The 16,665-nt window shown below is 38.9% G+C and overlaps 1 protein-coding gene across 2 annotated transcripts in view; it reads right to left on the bottom strand.

The window, feature by feature from the left end:
- Positions 1 to 5,017: 5,017 nt before the first annotated feature.
- The window catches only part of LOC146480589 (TNF receptor-associated factor 4-like), a 116,797-nt gene continuing 105,149 nt past the window's right edge, over positions 5,018 to 16,665 (bottom strand). Inside the window, exons 1-8 of one of the 2 annotated variants that reach the window (XM_085109798.1) lie at positions 12,877 to 13,013; positions 11,193 to 11,573; positions 9,453 to 9,507; positions 9,059 to 9,163; positions 7,690 to 7,848; positions 7,337 to 7,417; positions 7,052 to 7,129; positions 5,018 to 5,974 (exon numbers count right to left, since the gene is read on the bottom strand). In XM_085109798.1, coding sequence (XP_084965924.1) covers positions 5,504 to 5,974; positions 7,052 to 7,129; positions 7,337 to 7,417; positions 7,690 to 7,848; positions 9,059 to 9,163; positions 9,453 to 9,507; positions 11,193 to 11,470 — 1,227 coding nt within the window. In that variant the 5' untranslated portion in view covers positions 11,471 to 11,573; positions 12,877 to 13,013 and the 3' untranslated portion in view covers positions 5,018 to 5,503. Of the gene's footprint in view, positions 5,975 to 7,051; positions 7,130 to 7,336; positions 7,418 to 7,689; positions 7,849 to 9,058; positions 9,164 to 9,452; positions 9,508 to 11,192; positions 11,948 to 12,876; positions 13,014 to 16,665 lie in introns of those variants that run through there. The other variant, XM_085109797.1, reaches the window with a different exon arrangement.

Raw genomic sequence — 16,665 nt, 5'->3', positions numbered from 1 at the left:
TTAGCCACATATTGGAGCACAGGTAGCCCAAGCTCGAAATAATAGCGCTAGTTACGGAACGGTTGAATAATGCAAAGATTTGTATCGGAGAAAAACGGTTTATTTTAGAGGCTAAAAACATGAACGAATTTTAAATAAAAATCACCCATCTTATTTCTCTTGTGTATTTCGTGCCTCCTATGTGGTTTTTAGGGCGATTTAGCGCGATTCCAGTGAGGTTTAGTTCCATCGCTCTCTCTCTCTCTATATATGGCTCTATAACAGAAATATAACAATAACAGACGGATACCGCCGGTTTCTAGTGCACGCCTCATTTCACGGGAAACAACATCCCCGTTCAACTTTTTTTCCGTGGTTTGGCCGATGGCAAACTCAGCATCAAGGTAGGCTTTCTGAGTGTTATTAAATCGAAAGGGTTTTTTAGGCCCACTCTAGAACCCATCCTTTGATCTTCACGTCGTATAGAACCCCCTCTGTAACTGGAGCAGTGATGCCTAATGTGCTCCACACATGTGTGACACATCCATCTGACACATCCATCTTGAGGGCAACAGAAAAGGGATGTTGCTTCTTCAGTGGCTCCCTGAACGTTTTCCGGTACCACCTCCGCCTTCTTTGTCTTCTCTGTGCACTTTGTACCCCGCGGATTTAAAGCCACGTGGTGAGAACGTTGACGTAAGCCAGCTGTAGCTAGGCTCTGTTGTTATTTTAAACAAAAGTGTGAGATTGTGATGCATAGCTGAGTATAAGCTTTGATCTGCGCACGGCCAAAGTGATCTGTGTTCAAACCGTAACTTGCAATTATTCTCAGGCAGGTGCATGATGCGAGTTTAACAGGAAGCTGTGGTTTATGTCACAAAACTCTCTATTCTGTTAAACACATTTTTCAGGTTTCTCGATCGCTTTTGTTCTGTTTCTTTATTGACTTTCCCAATTTATATCTCGGTATTGAACTGGATCGAGAGAAGATCTCTTGACTGGATATAGATTGCAATGGAGGCTCTTTTGGGGGAATATAACATTGAAAAATATGTGTAAGAAAAGGTTCTCACGTAAAAGCCTCGTATGCAAACTATTTCTAGTTCAATACCGAGAATAAAAATAGGGTCTATTAATGGTTAAAATATTGTAAAAAAAAAAAAAGTTAATACCCATCTACTTTTTAAATCAAGTTAAATCAAGTTTATTCAGCTCTTATAGCTAGTTTAGGAAAACAGCTTTGTTTCTTAGTGCTTAGAAGTATAATGTATTACTATAAATCTCTTCGTATCTGTGATACTGATGGTACAACCCGAAAGAACGACAGACCCTTCTCCCTCCCAGCAGGAAGCACAATGGACGAGTGCAACTACATGCCCTCTTTGTGCCGCAGGGTTTACTGTTCCCAGAAACATATGATGCAACAAAAAGTGTGCAAAGTTAATACCCAGTCCCTTCTTTTGCTGATAGCAGAGATTGGATCTGTCAACAGAGAGACAGGCCTTGATGTAGTAGGTAGCCACTGTATAATCAGAAGGCCGCGGGAATGTGTTAACGTCTAACCCGGCATAGTAAATCGAACGTTCGAAAATCGAACCCAATCGAACACAATCGAACTCAATCCGTGGATTGAGTTCGATTGAGTTCGGTAATCGAACGAAATCGAACACCAGACTTTCAGTGAGTTCGATTTCCGAACAAATCGAATTCAATCGAACAAATCGAACTCAATCGAACTAAATCCATCTGATTGTGTTCGATTGAGTTCGGTTTCCGAACTCAATCGAACACAATTTAATTGATTGAGTTCGATTGGCTCTGGTAAACCTACACAAAGCAAGCAAAAAGCAAGCCCATCAAAGCAGGTTTTTCTTGTACTTTATTACAATTTTTCAATAACAGAAACCCCATTTATAAACTGTCCACGGCAGTTAAGAAAACAGAACAGAACAGAACAAAGCTATCATTATTCCCGCGGGCGTATTCCGAAATTGTCGTACCCTTTACCTTTTCTAGCTAACTTACAATTGCTGAATGACAAATCGAAGGGTTACTTTTATGCAAAAATACAAGCAAATTACTAAAAAAATTCGCCATCCTTGACGTCAAAGCGGCATTCCTGGTAGCCTTTTTGCTACGCATTTGAAGCTTACAATCCACAGCGCATCTGAATCCATTTCTGCGTAATTTCTTCGTTTACGTAAAACACGTGCGCTACACTCCGGACTGAAGTAACTCGAGCTTCCAAGATGGTTAGGGATTTTCAATGTTTTCCTGTTTTACACAAATCACGAATTCGTTCGATTTGGTTCGATTGATTTTTTTTCTTTTCGGTGAGTTCGATTTTGTTCGATTGCCGAACTCAATCGAACTCAATCCACGGATTGAGTTCGATTGAGTTCGATTGAAATTTAGTTCGATTGGGTTCGATTTACTATGCCGGGCGTCTAAGCAACTGGACGATAATCCTACTGGTATACGTTGGATCAACTGTTGATGTTTTTGTTGTTATTGAAATATAGTACACTCTTAAACGTAATTCTACGTTGTATTGGTCTCTGTTTCTCCTATCGTTTAATAAGAGTCTGATAAAAGAGCAATCTTGGCACTCCAAGCTCCTAGCTTTAAACGGTGATTCTAAACAGCACAGTTTGGGGCAGCGCAAATTAGCGTAGTTTATTTAGTTACTGTTTATTAATTTATGTGCAATGGAGTAGCATACATTTGAGGGTTTTTAGACCCTTACTTTCAATCTTTTGACGTTGTCATTGTTTCGATGAAAAACGTTTTATTTTTATTCTTTTTTTTTTTTGACGAAAACATGACGACGGTCTATCAGTAAATATAGTCGCCCGAGGTCGAGTGGAATTAAGGATTAATTCTCACTACAACTAACTACAATGAAAATTAGTCCTTAGATTGTTTGACGACTCATTGCGATTATGTGTTTATAACATAGTTTCTTTCTAGCAAACGTTTCTTGAAACCATCAGGCACTTCGTTAAACAGAACGCCCCGGAGTGAAACTCTCTCCCGTAAGCAAAAGAAATAAACAATTAAACAAACAATTTAGCTAGGCCTGTTTCCGGTGCGTACAAAACGAGAAAAGTTAATTGGTGTTAACGCGTAAATTAACAATGATTAAACTAAATGTTAGACATCAATTTTTAAATTGATTGACTTGCGCTGTGAAGCTTACTAAAACAAGAAAATAATAACGGACACACATATTTCAATTTTTCAACCCAAACAAATCTGGTAGGCGTCTAATCCATTCAAGTTCTTAGCTTTTGACACAATTATAATCTTTTGTCGCTACTTGTAGGACGCGAGAATTCACCTTTAGGCATTTCTTTTCAAGCTGTAGCACTTGATTTCCACGAACTAGCTCTAAGGCGGAGTAAAAGTTAAACTTCCAAGAACTCTTTGCTATTGGGCACAAGATGGAGAACTTGGCATGGCATGCTTAGCCAGTCGGAAGTGGGTAATTTTACTGCTCGGTAAGATGAATATTAAGAAAAATGCCTATATCAGCAATAATTAATTTTGCCTTAATTGTTTTCCAGGAACATTTGACCACATTTCAGCCTGCGAGAGCAGACACCTTTTCACCTTCGAGGTGAAAATTATGCACTGGGCGATAAGCCAACCCGGCCCTATCGCGCAGCAGGCGAAGAATTCTACCGCTGAGCCACCACTGCTGTCGTTAAGTTGCTAATGTTTTATTACCAACTGTTTGATGGCAAAAACATGTTTCCAAAAATCATTAAGGAGGGTCTCAATGGAGTTAACCGTCAGCCGTCACACAGCCTAAAATTTAACTGTCAACTGTCAAAAAAGGGCAAATTTTTACCGTCAACCGTCAAAAATGCAGTTACTATAAAGGCCTGTTTCTACAAAGCACGACCACGAACACGAACGCGTTCTCAGGAGACGGTGCATGGCAGCACACATTACGGGTTCTGGCAGCCCGAATTACCGCGTTCTGTATGAACGGTGGTTCATATGAACTTTCCACCAGAAAGTCGCGTGGAAAGCAGCAATGGCCGCGTTCGTGGTGGTGGTCGTACTCTGTATAAAGAGACCTTTAGCCGTCAAACAGTTTCAAGATCTTTTTAAATACAGTTCACTTTTTTAGCTGCTCATCCAGGTCTTCTGGCTCCCAATCAATCGTTTTAACTGGTAAACCAGTTTCCATTTTCCCAAATACACGTACTTATTAATTCCGTCTGGAAGTACTTCTGGTTTCAAAATAGTAATGATTTACTACATTTATAACGTATTTCTGACCAAAAAAACAACCTCCAGAACATCGACAAGAGCCCTAAAATGTAAGTAAACCGTCAGCTGTAAAATTCGATCGTCAACCTACCCTCTTGAAACCCTTGTGAAGGTCCTTTTTTCTTAAAATTGAAAAAACATAAATTAAAAATAGAGCAAACAATTGATGGAAAGTAACGTAACTGCGCAGAAGATCTGCGCATCTCAGGATGGTCCAGACACTGATTCATTAATTAAGTACGCTGCCTTCTAACGGCAAAGGTATTTTTGCGCAGTTTATGACTACGCAGAGAAAGATCTTAGCAAGCAGTTGTTGAAATACAAAAGGGAAAATTGAGGACAAGCACGCATTTTTCAGTGACAGTTAAGCTTCAATCTGGTATATCAGTAGCCATCGAATTTTATCTAGTTCTAGAAATTTTAAAATATTTTTGTAAGTTTTTAGTTAGGGAAATTGTTTTTATACAGGGTTAACCTCACGATTTCCCTATTCAGGATGTTTTCTTTTTGTGTTGAAGCCTCCTGAATAAAATGTTATGCTATGTTATGTTATGTTATGTTTTGTTATGTTATGTTATGTTATGTTATGTTATGTTATGTTATGTTATGTTATGTTATGTTATGTTATGTTATGTTATGTCATGTCAAACTGGAAAATTGAATACCATACATATGTACATTGTTATGAATTAAAAAGCTTCTTAGAATGGTTATCCCCAATTTTCTTTTTAGATTCCAGTACGCCTTGCTAAGATCTGCTTCTTCCGCATAGTCAGAAACCAGGCTCGCCAAACAAAAAAAAACATATTAGGAGGCACCGTCTTTAAATCCATTGCCTCGCAAAGGGCTATCTAGAAGAACGAATTCTCACGGGTGTTTGATCTGACATCGACTGACGTTCAAACAACCCGAGCATAAGTCATCATCAGAAAAAAAATAAGAGGATTATTGAATAAATGTACAATTAAATAGAATAAGTCTCTATTTCCGTATTTTTATTAACTTTGGTCTCTTTGGGTCCAAGTAAACTGTGCGTAATTCAGTGTCCGTGAATGTAGAGTGCCGAAATAACGAATCTGCGAAAATAACGAATCTGCTTGGTTCTTTGTATATCTATCTAATAATATACACGGTCTTTACAGGTATCTTTCTCAACAATCAATACATGGTCTCTGAGTCTTTTGTCAGACAAGGACGATTTGGAAACCGCTTCACGACCAACACGACGAGCGTCTACGACAGCTCATTGATATGGATTGTTATCCGGCTTTGGAGCATCTTTAGGAGCATCACTATTTTGGTTAGGTACATAATAAAGCGATTGTTTTAGACGCCTTAAAAATCTTCGATCTTCCAGACATGCTCTTTCTTGTGGATATCGAAGCACTTTGCTTTCCACACTCTTTAATTCTTTTGCGGTTTTCCTTGCCATGTCTTCCATCATCTTCTTTTGCGCGATGTTTTCCAGCTCGAGTTTTTTCACTGCCACTGACAAACTTCGAATCTCAGCACGGCAGTCTCCAAAAGACTCCGCCATCTTTTGATTGATTTTTTGTACTTCGTCCGCCATCTTTTGATTGACTTCTTGTAGATCGTGAAACTTTTGTCGCATGTTGTCGAGCTTTTCGTTTGTCTGTACCAGTGAACACCATGTCATTTCTAAATGGTCATCCACGCTCGCCTCCATGTGGTCGTTCAGATGAGCTCTCTTGTCCTAAAAGAACGAAAAAAGACAACCGTTTTGAGCAGGGTTTCGTTTGAGACCGGAGGCAGGACGCAACGACCGGTTGCTTGCTTCGTGATATCCGTTACTTTGATGTGAGTTATTTCTATTTTTAGTCTTTGTTATGCATCATTTATTTTTTAACCAGTGAATAACACAATCACATTAACTGAAGGACAGAATGAACAATTAAATTCATCTGTAGCTCATACAAAGTACACAGTGCCTTCTAAGAATCAGCAGCATAACAGTAATGGGATTGTGATTGTGGATGCCCCATCCCCAGAAGCTCGTGCCTTGGGCGCTCTCTTCACGCCCCATAGCGTAAAAATCCCCGTCCGTTGCATTTCAGGATATAAACCCGATATTCTCCCAATCTGCCAAGAACCCTGGACTATTTGAATCGTATAGCTACTAGAATTTTCGCCTCTTCTTCAGGCTTCGTCACTCGATTGTTTTGGTATCTATTTCTAGTATCGCCTTTCGTACTTTTTGTTTCTGAAATGGGACTGGTAGACAAGTGGCAGTGGTAATGGTGATGATGGTGGTAGAGAAAGTGAGAAACGCAGTTTTTCCTTTTAGCTATTTGCAATCTATAAATAAAAAATAAGAATTTAAACTAAAGCAAGTTAAGACCTGCTCCAAAAGGATTCTAGTTGGTAAACAATCATAAAATAAAATAGTGAAAGTACGCTCAGTTGAAAGTATGATGGTATCTCAAATGTAGTTAAAGCAAAAACAAAATAAGTAACACTTTCTTTAAGTTTAAGAATTTTTCATTTAGGGTGCCAAAACGCAAAGAAATCTGTTAAATCTTTCCTGTCAGAAAGCGCGATTCAAAAATGTCACCAACGCGCCAACAAGAAGGAGCAGGCCACCTTTAGTACACTGGCGTTCATTGGCTAAGTACACAGACGTTCTCTGAATTAGTTACAGACCTGTAACGTAACTTCACAAGCAGCATGGCTATTTCTGTTTTGGATAATCGTGTCGTTCATTGGTAGTAGGTCAACAGTTTCCTCGTTATAACTAATGATATTTCTAGCAAATGGAAATTGAATTACAAACCTGAAATGGACAACCAGCACTGGCATAACCACACGATACAATAGCCATAGGGCACTTCTCTGAAATGTGTCTGGCCATCTATTAAAAAAAAAAAAAAGATAAAATAAAAGTGAATGTACTCATGAGAACCTGATCGTGTCCCATTTTCTTGAAAGTTTGCTTTTTCAGAGACAACTACCTCCTTGGTGTGTAAGTAGCGTTTGCAGTTTTCTATTCTAAGTTAAAAAAGTTGTTGTTACTAACACTGAACAAATTATCTACAAGGAAAGCAAATGAAATCATTACCTCTTCCTGGGGTATCCCTTTATGTCCACAGTTGTTTTTGCACACAAGCGGAAAGCGTTTGCAGTACATTTTCTCATGTTCCTGTTTGTTGAAAAGATCGTTATTTCAGATCAACACTTCGCAACGTGGCAAGTTGAAAAAAAAAATAATAAGATAGAAATTGGCCCTAAGCACTGTTGTAGTACAGAACAGAATAAGGCTAGAGGTTCCAAATACTGTACCAACTATTATAAAATGTCCTGCTGAAGTCAAACAATAATTGTGGCATGCATAGCTCGCACTTATGAAGCTCTAACTGTATACTGTAGTGCTGAGAAGAGTTCCTATTATGTAAATCAAGCTGTTAAACGTGCCTGCTTTTGGACAAAAAAGAACTCATCATGGCAATAGCCACATTCCACAATTCGTTTGGGACATTCTTCGTTTATGTGAGTCTCCATAAGTCGCCTCTGCACGTTGCCTTGACACGAAGAGCACTGAGTGTCTTCATACGGGCAGTCATCTTGGTGCTCCTGGCAAAATAAAAATTTAAGTGTTAAGAGACTAAAGTATTCCGCCTTATTCCGATGGCATCTCTTTAAACTGTAAATAATGGAGTTTTGGTCATACAGCTATCAAAGCTACTATCCGTTTCACCTGTACACAATTGTTAGGGTTTGCGACTTCGATAAAAATAAAATAAGTACATCAGCTTTTGTTTATAAACAGATTTAGCAGGAAATCGAAATACGATAAAAAAAAGGAACAAGAGCGACCCAAAACGAGTTCGGGATTACTAATAGGCAATCTCAGAGTTAGTGTGAACTTTGATTTCAGTTTAATTATCAATAAAAACGACTTTTGCAAAAGATTTTGGCCATTAGTTTTGACTAAGACTGTACTTTAACTGAACATTATAATTAGCTTTCGAAAACATTTTCTGCAAAGGCAACAATTTGCGAATGTGCGAAGCCCTATAAACTGGCAACGTATTATTAAATTCTAAAACTCATTATCAATCACGAAAAGAAAACAAAGGGAAACGGTTTATTAATTATCATAAAATTTGGTGAGCTGTTGCTTGAAATTTCTCAATGAATTATCAATACTTTCAGAAGCTATGTGAAACACTCGAAAGAGTGTTTCATTCCCAGGTGAAAAAGCTAAGCCGCGTTTCTTTTTTTTTTTCAACCCACTTCTCGATGTTTGGAATTGGATGAAACACTCTTCCTCTTGTTTAATGGTAACTGGCCGTGGTGAAGCTAGAGAAGAATCGTGGGATCAATCAGTCCAAACTTGCGGAACAACCAACTCAGCCCAGTACAGCATTAATTGAACATTTTTATTTTTTTGTTCAACCAACTGCCAGTTCTGTTGTCCTTTGGGCAGCTCGTTTGTTGAAAGCGGCATTGACAACGTTCTTGGAAATGTGTTGCAAAAAATAAAGTTATCAAATAAAAGCTAACATTTTGCCTCAAGGTTGCTTCACAATTTCAATACATACCATTTTTATTAATAATTTAAAATGTTGAGCAAACATTGGCGCAAATTTAACGACCATTTGATCGGATCTTGGGTTCAATAAGTGCAATCCAGTCCTGGTTTACCTTGTAACTAGGCTTCAATTAAGGAGTACAGGGTTTAGAAAAAATACTATCCACTTTTGTAATTGGAGGCCAGCGCGCATCAAACTATGCTAACCTTACTATTTACAGTCAATGAATATAAAGCCACTAGTTGTACCTCGGTATGTCGCAGTTCACCAATCCAGTCACATCCTCGGGCATTCTGCTGGCACTTCACGCGGAGGGATAAAATATCCCGAGCCCAGGCTTTGTCAGAAAAGAACTACAAAATGAAAATTCCTTTAGTCAATAAACCTGCTTTCTTAATCATCGTCCCAGAATCCTTGGAACAAACAACATCAGGAGTGAGGAATCTAAGGATGCTTAACAGATACACATTATTTATCTTCCGTAAGTATAAAGTGGATTATTTATTTAGATTTAAGTCCAAAATTTCGAACCGGTTGTTTCACAGAACCAACCACTTCATAAGCACCGATATAAACTCAATGCGCTAAATTCGCTTTACGATTTGGGAGGTCGCTGTTTCTTAGCTTGTCATGAATACTTACACCACCTTCCTCTTTAATTTCTGTCCTATCATTTGGACAAACTGGATTACCACTCCTGTAAAAGTAAAAAAAAAAAATAAATAAATAAATAACCCTAATATTTACTATTATTATTATTATTATTATTATTATTATTATTATTATTATTATTATTATTATTAATTATTATTATTATTATTCAGTTATCATTTTTTAAAACAAGACTGTTGCATCCTCTGTTAATTTATTTGTTATGCTCCAACTGTAAACGATATACTCCTCAAACGCGCTATATTTTTTTCTCATCTAAGCATGGTTCTCCGGTAACTGAACTGTCCTTTAACTAGCCATGACACTCCACCATCTTTTTTAGTGATATCCCATTGAATCTCAATTGAAACAGAAACGAAAACCTGTTCCCGCATTAAACTGACCAAGCCCACAATCTTTGTGAAGGGGATCCTGCAAGGTAATAGACAAGCTGTAATGCTCTATCAACTGCAACACTTTAAAGCAATTTCACGGCGATAAATTTGCAAAAGACTTGCCTGCTTAAACTAGATTCTGAAAACAGACGTCACGATTTCAGCATACTTAAATTATACCTTAGCCTAATCCAGTCTCTCAAATTCAGTAAAGATTCTGGGGCCGACGAATGGCTTAAATCAGAAAGCAAACGGACCACCTTTATTTTCCGGCGTTCGTTAATCGCCATTTTGAACCCACAAGAAATGCACTTTATGTATCATGTGAATTTCCGTAAACGCAACATTATCCAGTTCGGAAAAACTTACTACCTGAAAATACCATTCCGCTGATTTAATTGCGGGATAAATCAGACACAGACCATTTTACGTACGAAAATGCACGCTTTGCAGTAGTACTACAACTTTCAGTTTGCTGAACCTTATAAGGCCAGTTTTCCACACTAATAAGCAATTTTTTAAAATATGTGTACCATAATGCTGTGAAATAGTTATTTTTCAGCTTACCAAAGTAGAAACAAGATAAAAGAAAGAGAGAAAATATGTTTTCTGCATCACTGCATCTTAATTATCCATATGCAAAACTACTTTCACTTTCAAAACCTATCGCCATAAACACAGACAGTGGAATTGTAATACTAAGTGTAATAAGCTTGAATTCACACGGATAGTAAATTGTAGATTACAAGGTATTAACCCATTAATTTTAGCCAGTTTATGGCTGCTTTCTTGTGGCGCCATGTTTCGACCAAGAATGTTCCATTACTTTAAGCCGGCGACTACCTAACGACTTTCACCGATCTTTGCGATCGGCGTATAAAATCGCCGATGTCTGTCATGTCAGATATCGGCCATTAAATTCGCCGGAATTCGCCAATGCAAGTGTGCCCGCCGTTCCCGTGATTTTCTACGCTCATCGCTGCGAACTGAATTTCCGGTAATTATAAAAGTCAATCAATCAGGTTGGGCGATTTTATCACATGAACAATGTTGAATCGCCGCGATCGGCGAAAAAAAATCGCCAGGTGTGTCCACATCAATTGGTGGCGTGAATCCGGCTTGCGATCAAATTCGCCTCGATCGGCGTATAAAATGCCAGGTGTGTCGCCGGCTTTAGCAAAGAGATTCAATTGCGAATGTTTTGCTCATTCGTGCTTCAATAATAATAAAGTTTGTGCTGACGTAATCAGAACTACTGTTGACCGACTTTGCTACATGTTTGAAGGTTCAAGCTTATTTCAAAGTGACTAACATAAAATATTTTGTTTTCGGTTACCTTAGAATCCCGTGTAAGCAATCCCTACAAAAACGATGACCACAGTCGGACGTTTGCACAGCATCTCTCATCGGAAGCAGGCACACCACGCACTTTTGATTAGATGATACCTCGTCCACAAATTCGTACTCATAACCTCCAAACCGGGGCTGAATTTCTTCGCTGTCACTGACATAACCGTCAAAGACATCAATGAAATCCAGTTCAAAATCCTCCTCGACATCCTCGTCGTCGCTGATTGAGCTGTCCGAAAGAAAGTCCACTAAGGCCATTTCCATCACCGCGGCTCAGAGGTAAAATCGAAATGAATAGATGATTCAAGTGAAGAGTTGATGGTGCGTTACTGGCTGTCAAGAGTTCCACCAATCATACTGAAGAAATCTGACTGGAAAATGCAGAAAATGTAGAAACCCTCTAAAAAATGTAGAAACCCTGCAGAAAATGTAGAAACCCTCCAAAAAATGTAGAAACCCTGCAGAAAATGCAGCTCTAAGCACTTTCACTTTCAACTTCCGCAACTACTGTTACGCTCTTCTCTCTTTCACTGAAAGCTTCGATCATGAAACTGGAAGAGCTCATTGAATACCGTACGGCTATGAAGACGGTACGTGCATGAACCCCGATTTGGAGGATATGATTTCGTGTCGTAGACGAGTTGTCTTCAGGCCAAATCCGCTCAATTTGTCTTGTCAGTGTTGCCATGGGGAATCTAGTCTCCTATGAGCCGCTCGGGCCGAAGTCACGCAACGCTCCCCCTCCCCATGTGGGGAATCGGGAATCGTTTTCTTAACACACTACAGTGCCAAGTAAGGATAATATCAGTGGCAATAGGCTTATTTTGAGGTCTACCATTTATTCCACATTTAGTTTTACGTGTTTAAAAGGACAAATTAAAAATCAAAAAAATACGAAGTGCCTTCTCTGGAAATAAGAACAAATAATTATACTGTCTGTTACTTATATGACACCCGAATTTTTCCAATTTTTTGACCAATTCCGTGATGGCATCATGATCTATTTTTAAAGGCAAGGCAATGTTCGTGTCTGCGCTATCCTCAAGAAAGGAATCCCATACCTGACGAGGAAAGGTTAAGTAAAGCTATGACAAACATGATTATTACTCGGGCTTTCACAAAGGAAATCGCAAATCGCTCTCTGACGTCTTCTCCGCGTGCGCGAGATATAAGAGTATGGGTAGAAAAGGTCAGCGGACTTCGGCGGAGAACATGGTTTGCTGAGTGTTTGCACGCTTGATCAAGTGAAGCTATCTGTCTTCGGTGAAATTTTAGGTATTGTAAGCTTGAATACCGTGATTAATTCATGGTAGACCTACACTAAAACATGACGAGTGTCTATTTTGGAACGGGCCGGCCTATGAACTTTACGAGAGACCTCTTCGGGCGAACTCTTCCGAGTGAATCCTCTATCAAGAAACCTAGATTTAGTGAGCTGTCTATGGAGTTTGAAACGCTTAGAGAATCATATGTAACTTCCGAAACTGACGCTGTTGAACGCTTGAACATTGAAAACAACTGGACTACTGAAATGCAACAGAGTTGAAAGAGAAAGTTTCTACCGAGATGCGTTTTGCCACACGACAACTTTTTGCTTGTCGATCGTACTGCGACTCGTATCAAGTCGATAGCATTGAAAATCACTGTTTTTTGGAGAAAAAAGAACTCACCATGGCTGTAGCGACATTCCACGATTCGTTTGAGACATTTTTCGTTGAGATGAGTCTCCATAAGTCGCCTTTGCACGTTATCCGGCTAAACAAGAAGAGCACTGACTAAGCCGGTCTTCATACGGGCAGTCATCTTGGTGCTCCTAGCAAAAATATTTTAAGTGTAAATAGACTGAAGTGTTTCATCTCATCTCATTCTGATGGCAACTTTTTAAACTGTAAATGATGCAGTTTGAAAGTTACTAATTGTTTCGATTGACGTGAAATTCTGTGCCTTTAGAAGTCCGACAAAATTAAAAAATGAAATAAATACGTCAACCTTTATGTTTTCATAAACGGGAGTGTTAGTCTATGGAGTTAGTGGCATATCGAGAGAAGGTGCTAAAGAAAGGAAGAGAAGCGACCCAAAACGAGATAGAGAGGGAAAAACACCGGAGTCGAGTTGTTCAAAGTACGATTATTAATATTTAGCTAACTCAGAGTTAGTGTTAACTTTGATTCCACTTTAATATCCATCAAAAACATTTTTTCTCTCGGTTTTGACTTAGACGTTTCTGAAATTGACATTAAAATTAGCCTTTAAAAACAACCTCAGTAAATATAACAGTTTACACGGGATTTGTGAAGGCTATTGTTACGTCATAACACTGAAACCCGCGAAAGCAGCGTTCTTGTATTGACGTCACAGGCCCACTGTCCCCAGTCACCCGCCTTGCGCGGTTTTGTACACAACCGGAAGTGAAATTTCACGTCTTTGACCGCCTCAAACGAAGGGAAGAAAAATCGATAGCGACTTTATTTTTTCGATTTTCATACGAAAACGACATGAAGATTCGATCAAGCAAATAAAAAAAAAATCTGTCATGTACACTTTAAAAGAAATTTAAGTGATGGTAATTGGCGAAGCTGGAGAAATTCAAATTTAAAATTTTGACTCGACAACGCTTCAAAATTTAAAAAACATTCTGGTAAGCCATCAACAGTTATTTAAATGTTCAGCGAATGTTGGCGCAAATGTAAAAACTGTTTCATCGGGATTTTATCGGGTTGAAGTAATGAGATCTAATCCTGGTGTTACCCAGTTCCTAAGCCTCAACCAAGGCGTACAGAGACTAGGAAAATCACTATCCACTTTGGTAGTTCGAGGCCAGGCTGCATCAAACTGCGCTAACCTTACTGGTACAAGCAATGAATACAAATCTACTGGTGATACCTTGGCATGTCGCAGTTCACCAATCCAGTCACATTCTCTGGCATTCTGTTGACACTTAACGCGGAGGAATAAAATATCCTGAGGCCAGGCTTTGTCAGAAATGAACTGTATAAAGAAAAATCACTTGGTTAAGCCAGATTAACAAGTGAACCTGCTTTCTATATCATTATAAACTTGTCCCAAAATAGTTATTATTAGACCCACTTATCACGAGCAATACACAGATGCTTACCATTTACACTGCCAACTTGGCAATTCCGGTTGGAAAATCAGTAATAAAAGTCTTTAACGTTCTACCGCCGCCCTTTTGGGCACACTAAATTATTTAATATTTACTGTACACCTAAAATATCAAATCAGTTGGTTTGGAGAAGATGGGTACGTTTATTTTAGATCGACATTATTTGGTTTGGCCTTTCAACCAAGAAATAAAAAAAAATTCATAAGCGCATATTTATTAAATGCCGCGAAATTTACTTACGATTTAGGAGGTCGCTATTTCTAAGGTCTTCATGAATACTTAGACCGCCTTCGTCTTGAATTGTTGTCCGATTATTTGGACAAACACGATAATCACTCCTGTAATTGTAAATTATTATCATTATTATTGTTATTATTAGATAATAATTACCATTTAACAAGACTTTCCCACCCCCTGTTATGTTCTCACTGCGCACGATATAGTTCCCCAAAGCACTACAATTTACTTTTGATAATGTTTTTCCAGTGACTGAACTAGCATGAGGATAACCTCGGCAGCCATCTTTTGTCACATTGCTGCTCATGTGAAACGTACGCGAATATCTCTTCCATTTAACTGTCTAAGCCCAAAATCTTTAGGAGGGGATCCGGCTAGGCAACTCAGGCGCGGATCCATGATTTTGAAATGGGGGGTGTAATAGAACGAAAGCCTGGTTGAGGTGTTTGAGGTCTGTGTATTAGCATGATTCTGATGATTGATTTCCGATCAATAATTAACATTTTCGATTTTTAGGCGAACGCAAATGCCAATTATATTATTTTAGATTTGTAAATTCGTTTGCAAGGAGCCAATCGAATTGCAGGGTTTTCGATCCGAAGCATGGGTTTATAATTTGACAAGAGAGCGCGTTTGTTAAAATGATACCGAGAACTCATCTCTATCATTTCTGAAGAATCGGCAACTGAAGAGATCCACAAGATTAGGATCGAAACCGCGGTCTTGCCTGACCATTGCCTTAAATGCTACAGAATTTATTAACGGCCGAAGGACTCGAAACAGCCCCTGGCCAGAGCACGTAATCAAAACACAGGAAGAAAATACTAAGCACCCGCAACACAAACCTCACAGTTACAGAGCTTAATGGAGCGATAACAAAACACGCAGCCGTAACTTAAGCGGCCTTTAGCCCTCAATTTAACGCATTGCATAGCTTTCAAAGAAGCTACAATGCTAAAGAAAGCCGGGAGAAAGGATCAAGAGACAAATAACCGTGATAAGAAGCACAACATCTTGCAACAAAAGCAAATAGCCAGGACCAGAAATCTGACAAAAGCTGCAAGATAATGTATAGTTGTTACACGGTTCAATTCCTATCCTTACAACGATAAAAAGAGAGGCTATACCGTCTCCAGACGCACTGAAATGAGCCATTTCAAGCGTAAACTAAATGCCACAAACGGCATAAGAACGACAGTCACTAAACAGAAACGACAAGAGGTCAAAATGACCTTTGAGTTCAAAATTCAAAACATGCAACAGTTAAACACATTGCTTTGTTCAGTGTCTATCGTGCAAATCCTCCTTAATAAGAAGAAAATCCAGCGCTAAAAGAAAATTTAACACCGCTCCTTTCATAGAGAATAGGGTGTTCTCTGAAAGAAATACCCGTGAGGGCAAAACTATTATTTAGGCTAAACACGCACATGGGAGTCGCAGGCCTGTCAACCCCATTATTTCCAAAAAAAAAGTAAGAAGGGGGCTCATAAAAAAGGGTGGGGGGGGGGGGGGTGAAAATTCACCCATTTCACCTCCCATGGATCCGCGCCTGCAACTAGACGAGCTGTAACGGTTCTACCAACTACAACGGTTTATGGGAATTTAACGAGGGCGATAAATTTGCGAAAAACGGACCTGTTAAAACCATATTCTTTTTACAGACGTCACAATTTCAGTACTTAAATTAGATCTTAGATTGACCCGGCTCTCAGACTAGTAGGACTTCGAGAGGCGAAAATCATAACCCGAACGCCAAAATTTATAGACGCGCATTATTTGGAAAATGCCTACACGGAAAAACTTGAGAAAAACCTGAAAATACAATTGGAGGTAGAAACTGTGCCGCGAAGGAGACTGTTCCTTTTGCAGTTTTCTGTAATTTTGTGCTTATTTATTCGCGGGATAAATTGCAGGCAGCATTCTCCAAAAAAAAATGCACGCTTTGCAGTAGCACTATTCTAGGTTACCTTCAGCTCGAAAGCTTTCAGTATTTCGAAATGAAATACGGCTAAAATAATTTGACATCGGCTCTCCACATAAGTTATGTATTTCGCATGTTTGCCGCATGGTCAAAATGGCGTTTTGGACCGTGAAACCA

Source organism: Pavona decussata, unplaced genomic scaffold, assembly GCF_977016875.1.
Source record: "Pavona decussata unplaced genomic scaffold, jaPavDecu1.1 SCAFFOLD_53, whole genome shotgun sequence".
Classification (NCBI taxonomy): Eukaryota; Metazoa; Cnidaria; class Anthozoa; order Scleractinia; family Agariciidae; genus Pavona; species Pavona decussata.
Note: the sequence above shows the minus strand (reverse complement) of the source record. Positions and strands in the feature narration are given on the sequence as shown.